The sequence below is a fragment of the Sardina pilchardus genome, chromosome 4, assembly GCF_963854185.1.
Source record: "Sardina pilchardus chromosome 4, fSarPil1.1, whole genome shotgun sequence".
NCBI lineage: Eukaryota > Metazoa > Chordata > Actinopteri > Clupeiformes > Clupeidae > Sardina > Sardina pilchardus.
In genome coordinates this window covers 4398114-4410835 of record NC_084997.1, presented here as the reverse complement: position 1 = coordinate 4410835, position 12722 = coordinate 4398114, and the positions used below count along the sequence as shown (strand labels likewise).

At 44.1% G+C, this 12722-nt stretch overlaps 1 protein-coding gene and 1 long non-coding RNA gene across 2 annotated transcripts in view; one reads left to right on the top strand and one right to left on the bottom strand.

Moving 5' to 3' along the window:
* Window positions 1-7028, bottom strand: part of slc4a3 (solute carrier family 4 member 3) — a 39260-nt gene extending 32232 nt beyond the window's left edge. Inside the window, exons 1-2 of the mRNA XM_062533768.1 lie at window positions 6993-7028; window positions 3173-3325 (exon numbers count right to left, since the gene is read on the bottom strand). Of these exons, the coding sequence (XP_062389752.1) occupies window positions 3173-3226 (54 nt within the window). The 5' untranslated portion in view covers window positions 3227-3325; window positions 6993-7028. The remainder of the gene's footprint in view (window positions 1-3172; window positions 3326-6992) is intronic.
* Window positions 7029-9236: 2208 nt separating this feature from the next.
* Window positions 9237-12326, top strand: LOC134077730 (uncharacterized). Its single transcript, XR_009938745.1, has 5 exons — window positions 9237-9483; window positions 10847-10910; window positions 11108-11260; window positions 11623-11758; window positions 12226-12326. It is a non-coding gene; the product is annotated as an uncharacterized LOC134077730 (long non-coding RNA).
* Window positions 12327-12722: the final 396 nt, after the last annotated feature.

The window sequence follows — 12722 nt, the reverse complement described above, 5'->3', positions numbered from 1 at the left end:
TTCATCAGCAGCAACCAGGCCCCTACAGACTACAGGGAGCCTGAAATAAACTCACTATTCTTCTTTTGTGGGGCTATTCAAAAAGCAGAGATATGCAAACAGATGTGCACAATTCAATATATGAGAAATACAATCTATACACCACGCACACACACGCACACACACACACACACACACACACACACACACACACTCACACACACGGTACATTCCTTAGATGAACGTGTTTCACTAATGCTACTAAACTATCTGTGATGATATCAATAATGATTTCCTTCTCATTACCAACCCTAAAAAGCATACTGGGTGTTACAGACAATATTAGCAGTCATGCTTTATCAATATTTCCCCTTCCGCTTTGGTATATTTAGTAACAGCACTTTTGATGATTTTCCCAAAATATTTTTAACACATGCAAATGTTGCTGCATTACAGATGAAATATTTTTGATTACAAATCTTAATCATGATTTTGGCTTCTTCAGTTAATTAAGCATAATTGAAGAAATGGCTCAGCTAGCTACACTGGGTACATTAGCCTATTGGCAAATGTTCAGTTGTGGTTTATGACTGATGCATCAAATCAAAACCTCCTCATTCGTATATTCTGGTAACCAACTGAAATCTTCTTTTTAAACACAAGGAGGAAATATCTTTCATATTTGTTAGTAAATGCTGTCAAGAGGTACAATAACATGTTTCACCCGAGCTCCAGTTTTTCTTATAAAGGTCAGTCTGGGTGCTCTTAGTGCTTACAAAGATGGCAGAAAGTTCACAGCACATCAGAGAGCCAAAATAAGGGCTGAAGGCTAGAAGCAAAGGGCAACCATTTTGTGCTGTTCCACAATGTTTCTTTCATGGCCAGTTGTGCCATTGATAGAGAACAAGATCTTCATCTCAGCAAACTAAAACCTCAGCAAAGCTCCTCAGTGCTGAAGGGCCTGGTCCTCTCATGGCTCTCTCAGTGCCAGCGTGTCTCAGAGCCATGGATCAGCAGCTCCATTAAGCCTGGGTCAGGGCCAAGAGCAGCGGGACATGGACATGGTGGCTACTGCCGGACGTGGCCCAGACCTAACAGGCCAGGACATCTCCCGCATGCTGGACTAACCAGGGCCTTTGTGGCAGTGTCACTTACACTCTTACATAAGTCCCTAACTAACACAGCCACCAAGAAACGCACACTCCACTGAATAAGCCCTCTGCTCTCCGATTTCCGCCAGCTCATTTAAGGACATTCACTTTCTCTCTCGTGCTGCATTGATACACGATCACATTCTTCATTATAATACAGGGGATGTTGCTGCCCGTAACTAAGAATATCAAATATAGTTTATGATTTCAAGAAAAAGTAAGTGGGCACTCTCAGATACTAAATCAGAACACTTTATTAAACTGATTTCACCATATCCATAAGCATCTAAAAACTATAGAAAAAAAATTAAATGAATGAAAATGACCAGACTTGACACAAAACATGCTTCCAAATGTGGTCAACTCAGTAAAGCCAAAAGTATTTAGCTTTCCAACCATTAGACAAACTGATTGGGTCCATGTTGCCCCTGACAGAGTCTAATGACATGACTTTCATCTGTAGACACATATGTAGTCTGTAGTGTTCCATATGACTGCAGTCAGAGAACAGAGCTATGAAGTTACTGTGGCAGATGGCACTGTTCTCTGCATGGCTTCCTTCTTCTCTCTCTCTTACTCACTCTCTCTCTCTCTCTCTCTTCTATTTTTTCTCTATCCCTCGCTCTCCCTCTGCACCTCCAGAACATGTAACTCGACCACCTTAGCCACTGGTCTTCACTTGGCTGTTGCCTGGGCGACAGCATGGCCACGAAGTCTAATTAAGTATCTTTAAGTCATTTGACTTGATCAACATGAACACTAGCTGCGTTTCCATTACAAATATGCGCAAAAACTTTGTCGATATTGTCTTAATGTCGAAAATCACAATTTTCGTAATTGCGGTGTTTCCATTACATTCGGCTAACTTAATTAAAATCTCGTGTATTCTCGCGTGCTGTAAGTCATTAGGAGACATGGCGGTTATCAACATTTAACCCAGATTTACACTAAATGCATTCAAATTGCCACCACGGCACTAACGCTGATTATCAGTCATTAGGCTATATAAGCCATCAGCGGAGGAGGCCTACGTTTTGGTGGGGCAGAAACATAAAATTAAAAATGACATATCAATCACAGGAGTTTGTTATAGGCCTATGCTTAAATCATGTCACAGCCATGTCAGTGGAATATTTCGTAGATCAGCCCAGTTGATTAGTTGCTAGAACTAGAATCTAAAATCTAGATTTCTTTCAGCACCGTTCTCATCACGTTAAACCAGCAAAGCATAGCAACGTTGTTGCTATGGGTAAACAAAACTAGTTGAGCGGTTGCGTATGCAGCGTTTTTGAGAAAGTGTTGGCGAGTTCACAGAGTGTGGATTCAACATTTTAGAATGACACGAGACACTTTTAATGAATAAAAATATATAATTTTTACATTATTCTCCCGGTGCCACTTCCTGTCGACAGTCTTCTTCGTCGGTTTTGTTCCTCCTAACATCCGGTTGTTGGATCACGTGACTCGTTAGATGCGAAAAAAGTGTTTCCATTGCAGTTTTGCGAAATATACAAATTTCGATACGCTCGAAATACCACCTCACCCTAGCGCAAAAACTTTTTATCGAAAAATGTGAGTTTTTTCGAAATGTGCGTGTTTCCATTCACCACATTTCTTTTCGCAAATCTTAATTTGCGCAATTTAATGGTCAATGGAAACGCCTGTCACCCTCTCAGTGCACTATCACACAGGCTGCTCCTGAGGATCACTTAGCCCCAATAACAGAGTTCACCTCTTCAGAACAGTATGCAGTGTGCACTTCCATCCACCCTCTTCAATAAACCATGACAGGAAATACACACACACACACACACGCACACACACACTCTCTGGCATCTTAAATGAACAGAGTGATGGTGTGGCAGAAAATGCACTAGCTGAAAGTAAAGCTGGGGGAGGGGTTGCGTTGTGTTGCGTTGCATTGCGATGTGTTGCATTGCGTTGCGTTGCGATGTTGCGTTGCGATGTTGCGTTGCGATGTTGCGTTGCGTTGCGATGTGTTGCGTTGCGATGCCTTGCACAGTGCTGTGGTGCGTCTTTACCTGATGCAGGTTGATCAACACGTCTGTCTCGGGGGCATGGCCTCCTGTGGCCATGGGGACCGTGAGGGGCGCGGCGGTGGGAGCTCAGGGGTCGGGGGATCAGCCCTTCTCTTTCACGGTTGGACTTCCAGTCAACCTGTGGGGTGGCATAACCTGCAGGAACACACAAGCAGAGAGGGCAGGTGAACAGGTGAGCACCACAGCACCTAGCCTACTCCTACCCACTCCAGGTTGCTGACCTCTACTAGAAACAGACCAGCAAACCAGTGAAGTCTCTTAGTCCTGCACCATAGACAAGTCTTGAAAATGCAAGGTGAGCAGCCGTGCTCATTTGGCTTGCTGTAGTGTAATGCACACTCTTAGCTGAGAGGGAGAATACACTCCTGCTACAGTGGCACCATGACCCAGATTGAGCAAGATTAACAGTGCTGAATGGAAGGGAGGTCAACCATTTTAAAGAGGCAACAAAGCAAACCTCAATCCTGAACTATCAGACCAGACCCACAACCAAGATAAGGAACCAGGGTTGTTTAGCATTGCAGTTCAAGTACTTGACTCCCAATGCCGAGGCTGCAGTTTTGAACCTTGTGAATAGCAAACACTCCCTGTATTAAACGGGCCCCTGAGTGGGGGAGGAAACGAGGACTAACTGAGCAGTTCCCCCCATGCTGAGTCACACTGGATTTGCTTAGGACCCATTTTTAGACAGCTGCATTCTGGCAGGCACTTTCAATTTTTTATCTCCTGCTCTAAATCCACTGACCTTGAAAGGATTGGGTGGAAGCTTCCCAGATGCAAAAAAAAGAAAGGTTTGCGAAGGAAAAAAGAGAGCACTCAAGACCCAAAGACCTACTGCCTTGAAACCCTGTGAGTGGATCCAGTAGAGCACAATGGAGGCTCTGTGATGCTGTGAGGCAGACGATGCAGATGAGGCAGATGAGGCAGATGAGGCCTGCGTCCTGATGCTCAGCAGCGCTACCTGAGCAGGTGTTCACCAGCAGGATCTGATCTGCCACCGGCACATCACACAGCGCCTGACAAATCTGCAGCTATAAGCCACCAGGGAAAGCAAAGGCCACTCTTGCTCCCTCTCTCTCTCTCTCTCTCTCTCTCTCTCTCTCTCTGTCTCTCTGATCTAATACAACATGAGGAAGGATTATAACAGGGAGAAGATTAGGCCAGGCGCACAGAAATAAATAATAAATAAAACCCCCACTCCTGCTCATCACAAGATGAGCCAGCACATCTCGGGACAAATCAAGCCAATTTGAACCGCCTCATGAGGAGACACACACACACACACACACACACACTTCTGAGATCCACCTCTCTGCAACTGACTGGCCATCATTAAAAAGAGGAGCACAGGACAGCGCGGGGGACAGCTGTGGCCATCATAGCACAGGCCGGTCTGCGTGATTCAGGGGTGTGATGGCTGCATTTGCTGGTGCCAGCGTGAGCACCTAGCGTGGCTTCTGCCTCGGCCTCGTCCCAAGCAGCGCTGATCAAGGGCCCGCTGACTCACTCCTCCATCTCAGCCTGGCGGTTCACCACAGCTCAGGGGGCTGCTGCTGCTGCAGGGAAACCCGCGCCACGCAGCGCCAGTGCTGTGATGAGCCACGCATCGTGCCATTTTAGGAACCTCCCCCCCCCCCATTTCTGCAGGGGGGAGGGACTGATGGGAAACAGAGACAGAATCACACTGTTTCATGACTGTTTTTCTTTCAGAGTGCAATCAGCATCATACAGGAACAATCCGCCTCTCATTTGTAGCCACAAATAAACCAGAGAACCACTGCAGCAGACAGGACATTGGAACTTCCTAGACACTCCCTCCAACACAGCAACAAGCCAAACTGCTGGAAACATTGCACATATTTTAGCAAATAAATTGATTATTTAAACGTGAATACAATTCAAATTTGCACATAAAAATGGGTAATACACGGGCATACGTTTCATTCAGCTTTCTTTTCTGAGCACTGGAGCTGGATTTCCATATGAAATAGAATTGTTCAGCCCTTGATGGGAAAAACGGTTCTTTATAGGCATTTCTTGGCGACATTCATGATGTCACTGGAAATTGTCTACCCTGGTGTATTTATAGGCCCGCTATTCTTCAAGATGATTCATTTGGCCCCTGCAATTAGCCTGAGTCTAAGTGGGAAACTGCTATTAATGCAGAGCGCTGCACACACACGGCATCCTGGGAACACTTAATAATCCAGCGTTGCCAAAACAGACTGGGCTGGCTGGCGCTGGCTGGGAGAGCAACAGGTGCCCCTCATCCATGCACACATGCCACGCATGGCTGCTCTGCAATTAGGCCCAGGGCAGTGGGAGAGAGGGCAGGCCCAAAACTAATCGCCCCTCCTCCCTACCACACACTCCAGGGGCCTGAGCCAGGGAGTGGTGGCGTCTTGGTTAGCCCTAGTGTGTGTGTGTGTGTGTGTGTGTGTGTGTGTGTGTGTGTGTGTGTGTGTGTATGTGTGTGTGTGTGTGTGTGTGTGTGTGTGTGTGTGTGTGTGTGTGTGAAGGGGGGGCTGGTGGCCTTGAGACAGGACTGTGCCCTTTGAAACAGACTGACAGCAGCAGAGATGACATGAGTAATTGGAAATAGTAGCAGCTGCTTCCTTGGACTGTCAGATATTATCCGCTTCCACCTCCACTAAATAAATCTTCAAAGAACTCACTTAACTAGTCCTCTGCTTCTTGCGAAATGTGAAAAGTGAAAAATCTATAATGAGACACAGTGAATTGGATAACAGGAAGTCTTGATGTCCTATTTGATTGTTTTTCCTGCCACCAATCTATAACATAATCAATAGAGGGGCTTGGGATCATTCTGTCTTAGATTTGCATGTGCTGCATAGTCAGCATAGTTAGCAGAGTCAGCATCTGCATAGTCCATCATGGCTCTCTCTCACACACACACACACACACACACACACACACATTGATGTCCTCCAGCAATAATGAGAGGGGCTTCGGGTAACATTCACTACCAGAATAGTACCAGAGTAGTAGTAGCAGTACCAGAGTACAGTATACTCACATCACTTCCCAATCATAGTACTGAATAAGCACACAGCCGCTGGAGCAGCAAGAGTAGCAAGAGCAGCAAGAGCAGGAGCAGGAGTTGTATAAATGACTGTCACTGCTTTGAGTCATGGCCTGTCACAGCTGGCCACAGATATTCCACAGTAGCCTCGGAACATGAGGGTCACGTCCGTGCTCGCCTTAAATCATCGCCACGCTCGGAACGGCCCGCCCAGCTCACGAGCAGGTGCTTGTTTTCCTTTCCACCCCGCAGGTCAATCTCTTATCACTAATGGCTCTGTTCCTCTGGTGCCCAGACACATTAACACAAGGACACGCTCCCATAAGGACTTAAAGGAGCCACCGGGGCGGTGGGCAGAGGCTTGCGCCAAGTGAAACGCGCGTCCACGCCGTAAACACAACACAAATCTCCGCCTCCCGAGTGCCCTTGAGGATCCACTCTGACTTAGGCGGCGAGGCTACCCACTCACCCTGAGCACCTCATTACGGCTCTGAATGACGGGGAGGCACGTTCCGCCTCACACAGCCAAGGCACAGGAAGACCCAATAATGCAGGCTGCAGGCTGCACCAGGGGCGCCACACATCCCCTGCTCTGGAATCCCCTGCTCCACCGCTACCTTGATGGCCAGGGCTTCCTGCATGCACTTCCATGGCTACTTACTGCACACGCCTATCGAGTCTTCAACTCCCTATAGGTTTTAGGAGCTTTTAAGCCATGCAGAGCACTTTAACCCCTTACTGAGGTTTAGAGACACATACCTTATTGTTTTCCAATGGACAAGAGCTTCCTCCTTGTTATTGACCAGCGGAGAATGTATCTGAGATGTCCATTGTAGCCCCTCCTCCCCTTGGACAGTTCTGACCCCACCTCCCCACCTCCCCACCTCCACCTTAACCCAAGCACAAGCACAAACACAAATCAAATGCCCTCATGCTCACTATCACAGGCTCAGGGAGGCTTTGAAGTGGAGAATGGAATGTGTGTGTGTGTGTGTGTGTGTGTGTGTGTGTGTGTGTGTGTGTGTGTGTGTGTGTGTGTTGGTTCATATGTATGAGTGGGATGAAATGTATACATCCAATGAAAATATGTAAGTTAGCCAAAGGGTTATAGATACCAAACAATAATAATTCCTGAGAAAGACCTCAGCTATATCCTTGACAATGGGTTCCTAGCACATTCATAAGGGAGGTTGGAAGAGCATCTTTACTTCATGCTTATGCATTATTGAGCACCAAATCACATGGACAAAAATAAATAAACAACTACAGTTCTGCATAAAAGGTGCTGTCCAGGTTATGAAATCCACTCAATAAAGACAAAAACCGACTTCTATACCCACATTCTCATTAGCCTATTTTCTCCTGGGAATGCACAATAACTCATATTGTGACACCAACACGACTGGAGCAGAAATGTCATACCAATGAAGACCTGACATGTTGTACTCACTGGAAGACAGTTAAGACAATTCAGTAGCGGTAGCTACACTACACACTATACAATAAAGCACCAGATGTCATTGTGTACACACTAAGATCATACAGTGAGGGAGTAATGGTTTACTGAGAGAGGACAGCACATTGCTGACATGATTCACATTCCTCCATGGACCCCAGTTCTAAATGTGTCACTAGTGTGTGTGTGCAACACTTAAGTAATTAAGGGGACAACATACTGAGAGCTAGCACACACACTCTACACTGACACTACACCCCAGCCCCCCCCACCCCAGCACACACACACACACACACACACACACACACACACACACACACACTAGAACACAACGGCCATAAATACAGACGCAGTCGTAAATGCATGTGAGTCTGAACATCATAACATCGTTGCTCCTGTAATAGGACTCCAGTATTGCCTGGCACTTAATTAAGCCCATATCAAACCAAAGTGCACACTCTCCCAGAACAAAAGAGTTCCTGATGCCTGCAGGCATCATGTTTCCTGTCTGCTGGAGTCCCTGAGCACCCCTGTACACCTTCACCACAGGTGTGATCACAACGCAGGACCCGGACACCTGCAGACTGCAGCGTACCTGCTCCACGAGTCACCTCTGTAGCAGCAGCTCTGTCTGGGTGGAGATGAGTGATGATGGAGGTGTGTGTGTGTGTGTGTGTGTGTGTGTGTGTGTGTGTGTGCGTGCATGCGTGCGTGCGTGCGTGCGTCTGATAGTACTCCCCTCCCAGGTGACCACCACTGCACTACCGAGGTTCACAACACACAGCATTCATTTAACTCACTATGGAAGTGCACAGGTATACTGTACTCAGAATCAGACCTTCAGATCCTGATTCTCAAACAATCCTAAAAGGCATGTAGGTCAGGTGGCAAGTGTATATCATATTAATTGTGGCATACAGGATTGAAATTGTTTGTCCAGAGGGGGCAAAATGCATCATACTACTGCAACAGACAGTCACACAACACTAGAGAGACTTCTCAACTATCCACTTTACCCATCCAATTGATTAGAGAAGCATGAATGATATCACCGTTCAGGATGAAATGCTTTAACAAAGTACTTCCACAGTAATCTACAGTTGGATTTAGAAGCTACTCAGAGTAGTTCTTCTACAGTCAGTAGCACAGGATTTCAAATACAAGGCATAGTGGTTCTAAAATGTCACCAATTAATTAAATATCTCTATTTCACTAATAGCACATTTATAAACGTTGGCTCATTCAAGGCATATCTTTGACTGTTTCTTGATTGAGAATTTATGAACTGAACAGTGATTTATATGACAGGATGATTGATAAGGAATATGGATATGGTTGGTCCCAGATGGTTTCCCTATCTTATCTGGTCTATCTGTATCTACATAGATATATAGTATGGTATAAGGACGTTGAGCCAGTGTTGTGTACTGAGAAAATAGCAGTCCTTGCAGAGCTGCAGGCAGCATGCTACACATCTTATGCTTGGGCGCAGACATCCGAATTCTCTGTTGTTTTATTGTGCTTTTCTGAGATCTCTCCTAATTGTACACAGTAAAATGAAAAGTGTTGATTTTTTGGTGATATTTTTTCCAGTGTTGACTAGTGTTAATTAGTGTAACTTACGGAGTTAAATGAATATGCATGTACACCTACAGTGTAATTAAAACTCGCAAGCTAGTGTTTTAAGTGGGAGTGAATGTAGGCGCACTGGGCTGGAGTTATTTGAACATCCGGTCCTTCAGTTTTTTGAAAAGAAGACGGACGCCATTGAAGTTCAGCGCGGGATATGAAAAGGTAAAGTAATTTCTCCCCACTACTTGTGAAAGCTAGCATGAAAACTACGACAAATACACAATTAAGTAATGTAACATCACAAGTATGTATTTTCATACCAACGTGTTTTACCTACTAAGTAATATTAGGTCGCTAGCTGGAAAATTGTTTGTAAACTAGCCAACAAGCTAACATTAACTTCGGTGGGTTATAACCTAACCAATTTGAAATGGTCACGTTTATGTTCTTTTGTAGTACTTGGGACACTATTCTGACATTAATATAATATTGTAGTCGACGACGAAACCTTCCCGTAATTCGAAAGGAGGTTGAAATTTTAATAGCAGCCACCAACGGTGATAATAGCAGCTAGCTAACATGCTAACGTAACCGCTAGCAGCTAGCTGGTTACGGTTAGCGGTTACGTTAGCATGTTAGCTAGCTGCTATTACCACAGTCGGTGGCTGCTATTAAAATTTCAACCTCCTTTCGAATTTCGGGAAGGTTTGGTCGTCGACTACAATATTATATTGATGTCAGAATAGTGTCCCAAGTACTACAAAAGAACATAAACGTGACCATTTCAGATTGGTTAGGTTATAACCATCTGTTAGCTTGTTGGTTACAGCCAGGATTCCACTGTTCTTAGCAATCTCGTGTGGTGGCAAATGCTCGTCTAGCAGCACTAAGGAATCCGTTGACTGCCTAATTATAAGTCTGTCGACAAATTGACGTTTGATTTAACTCAACACTATTTGTATTTAATTCGGGTTATACGTTTTAGCTGATAGCTAACGCTAGCTGTGACCACAAGGGCATTTTTGTAGGCATTTGTAGCAGGTAACGGTCAGCCTGGTTGGTTAGGTGCAGAGCCATAGATACTATCTATGTATCTATATGGCTCTGGTTAGGTGTAGTGTACATTCTCAGTATGCCACTGAGTTTCTGTTGGTTTTATTTGGGTTTGATCAACTCTTGAGGGTGCAGGTAAGTCAAAGATCTTAGAAGTAAGTTAGCCAGCTGAGACTAATTTCAGATTTTGTAGAAATATGCAAGCTTAAAGCATGCAAGTGCAGAAGGATATTAAGTCCATCAGTCATACAACTGAGCTGAGCAGACATACATGTTAATTCTATTTTTTTATGGATAGTGTAGACTATAGTACTGCCTAATGAAATTATCTGACTTAATACCAGTCAAGTTGCTTTAAATCAGTAGCGACTACTGTATGTCAACATATTTGAACACAAAACACTGCTGTTTGTCATGGTGAATGATATTGGAATTATTAGAAGTCTGTTGCTAGTTAGTTGATATACTGTTGATAGTCAAATCATTGTGGTTGTCGTATTGATGTAATCATGGATTTTGTTTGTTTTAACAGGGTCGGCACCGTGGACTAAAAAAGTATCTCACTGCAGCCTGTTCTTTTGAAAGTTTCATTAAAGGTGAGGCTTTATGTGAAACTTAGATTAGTATTAAATTTCCTGAACATGCTTTTATTCACCCATTGATGCTAATGACACTGAGATGATACAAAGATTTAGACTCACCCTTTTGTTGAATTGAATGAACTAAAATCAGTGACTAGATTTATTGAATTCTAAAAGCAACCCTTTAAGATTCCAATGTTGTGTTTTTGCAGAATTTGCGCTAGTAGATTCTTCTACTCCAAATTCTTCACTTTTGAGTGGAGTGGTATGGGGTGATATGGACTCTTCAAACAAGGCACATCAATCCACTGGTGCAGGAGGTGATAACACCTGCCATAGGAGACGCAGCAGAGAAGGCCAAACGAGTGAGTATTTGAAATTAAAATCTCACCAGGAGAAATCCTTGTCTGTCCGGTCTCTAAAATGCGGGAGCCTGGCTTCTTGTTCTGTTCAGTGTCAAATCAGCGGGCACGTTGTGTCACTAGAGACCCTCAGTGGTATAAAGTAGCGTTTCTCTTTTGATATGCTAGCTGCCGCCTTAGCTTTCACTGCAAACCCATTTGGTATTAACGCAAAAAACGGTCTGGCTCAAAACTCCACCAAATAATGTAATTTTGCTACCATACTACCATAAATAGACCCTAGGTTGTTTGTATTGTGGAGTTAGGTGCAGGTATGTTTTCTGTTTGCAAGTGTATCACTGTTGTTGTTTCTCTTTTATGTATAGATGGTCCAGGAGGTTCTGGAAAAGAGTTCAGGGGGAGAGGAAATAATGGAGGATTATAGAAGATCAAGCACCTTGATTCACTGCACAAGAAGACTTCTTGTGAATATTCCATCAGCCACATGATTGAAATGCATGGGTAGGTTTCGTTTTGAATAAATTAATGTAACTAACCGTTCCCTGTCAGCACACATACGTCTCCAAGATGCCTGGAAAACTTCTGATCAGCTTAATTACATTCACAAGTTTTTCAGATCTTTTCCAGGCGTCTTAGAGACCTATGTCTGCTGACAGGGTTTGGTTTGATCAAGTCAAGTCAAGCCAACACGTGTGTGTGTGTGTGTCTTGGCATATATGTTGGACGTGAGATTTGGGGTGTGGCTACATTACATCGTTGATTCTTCCTTTAAGATCGAATTATGAGATTGAGATGTAATTTCGATCGAAATCGGGACATCCCTACTCCATTTTTGAGTTAAATCATTTAATAAATTCTGAGTGAATAATCAAATGAACATGTAATGTGGTGGAAAAGTTGATAAATTTGAGTGCAGACAACTTCCTTGCAGAGTGATAATCATAGTTCTTGCCTACATTTTTTTACAGGAACACTTCTACGACCCTGCGAGTGGGACAGGCTATGGCATGGCGTCCAGAAACTGCGGCGATGAGTGTCCCCGCGTTCGGTCAAGAACAACTCGGGGAGCCTTGCATTTCATATGTGAACACCATGATCATTGAAGTTATGTTAAGGTAGCAAGTTACAGTGTGGGTATACCTCCGGAACACTTAACAAAACTGTCGATATGTACTCGATAACATGGGTCAAGATTGATGGCTCTGAATATGGGGAGGGATTTGTTCTTTGCACTTAAGTCAAGGATGAAATTCCAGTGTTTGCCAGTATTATTTAAATTCTCTTAATTTATATTTTATGTTATGTTTTATTTCAGTGTTTTGCTGAACATTTCCATGCATATGATTGTGAGGAAAGTGTTTATTGTTACAGTTAATGATTTGTACAAGTGTAAGGCTAAACAAAATGTCTATGGGCCGAACAGTGACCTATATTGTACCTGTGCACATTATTTTAGCCATGTCAT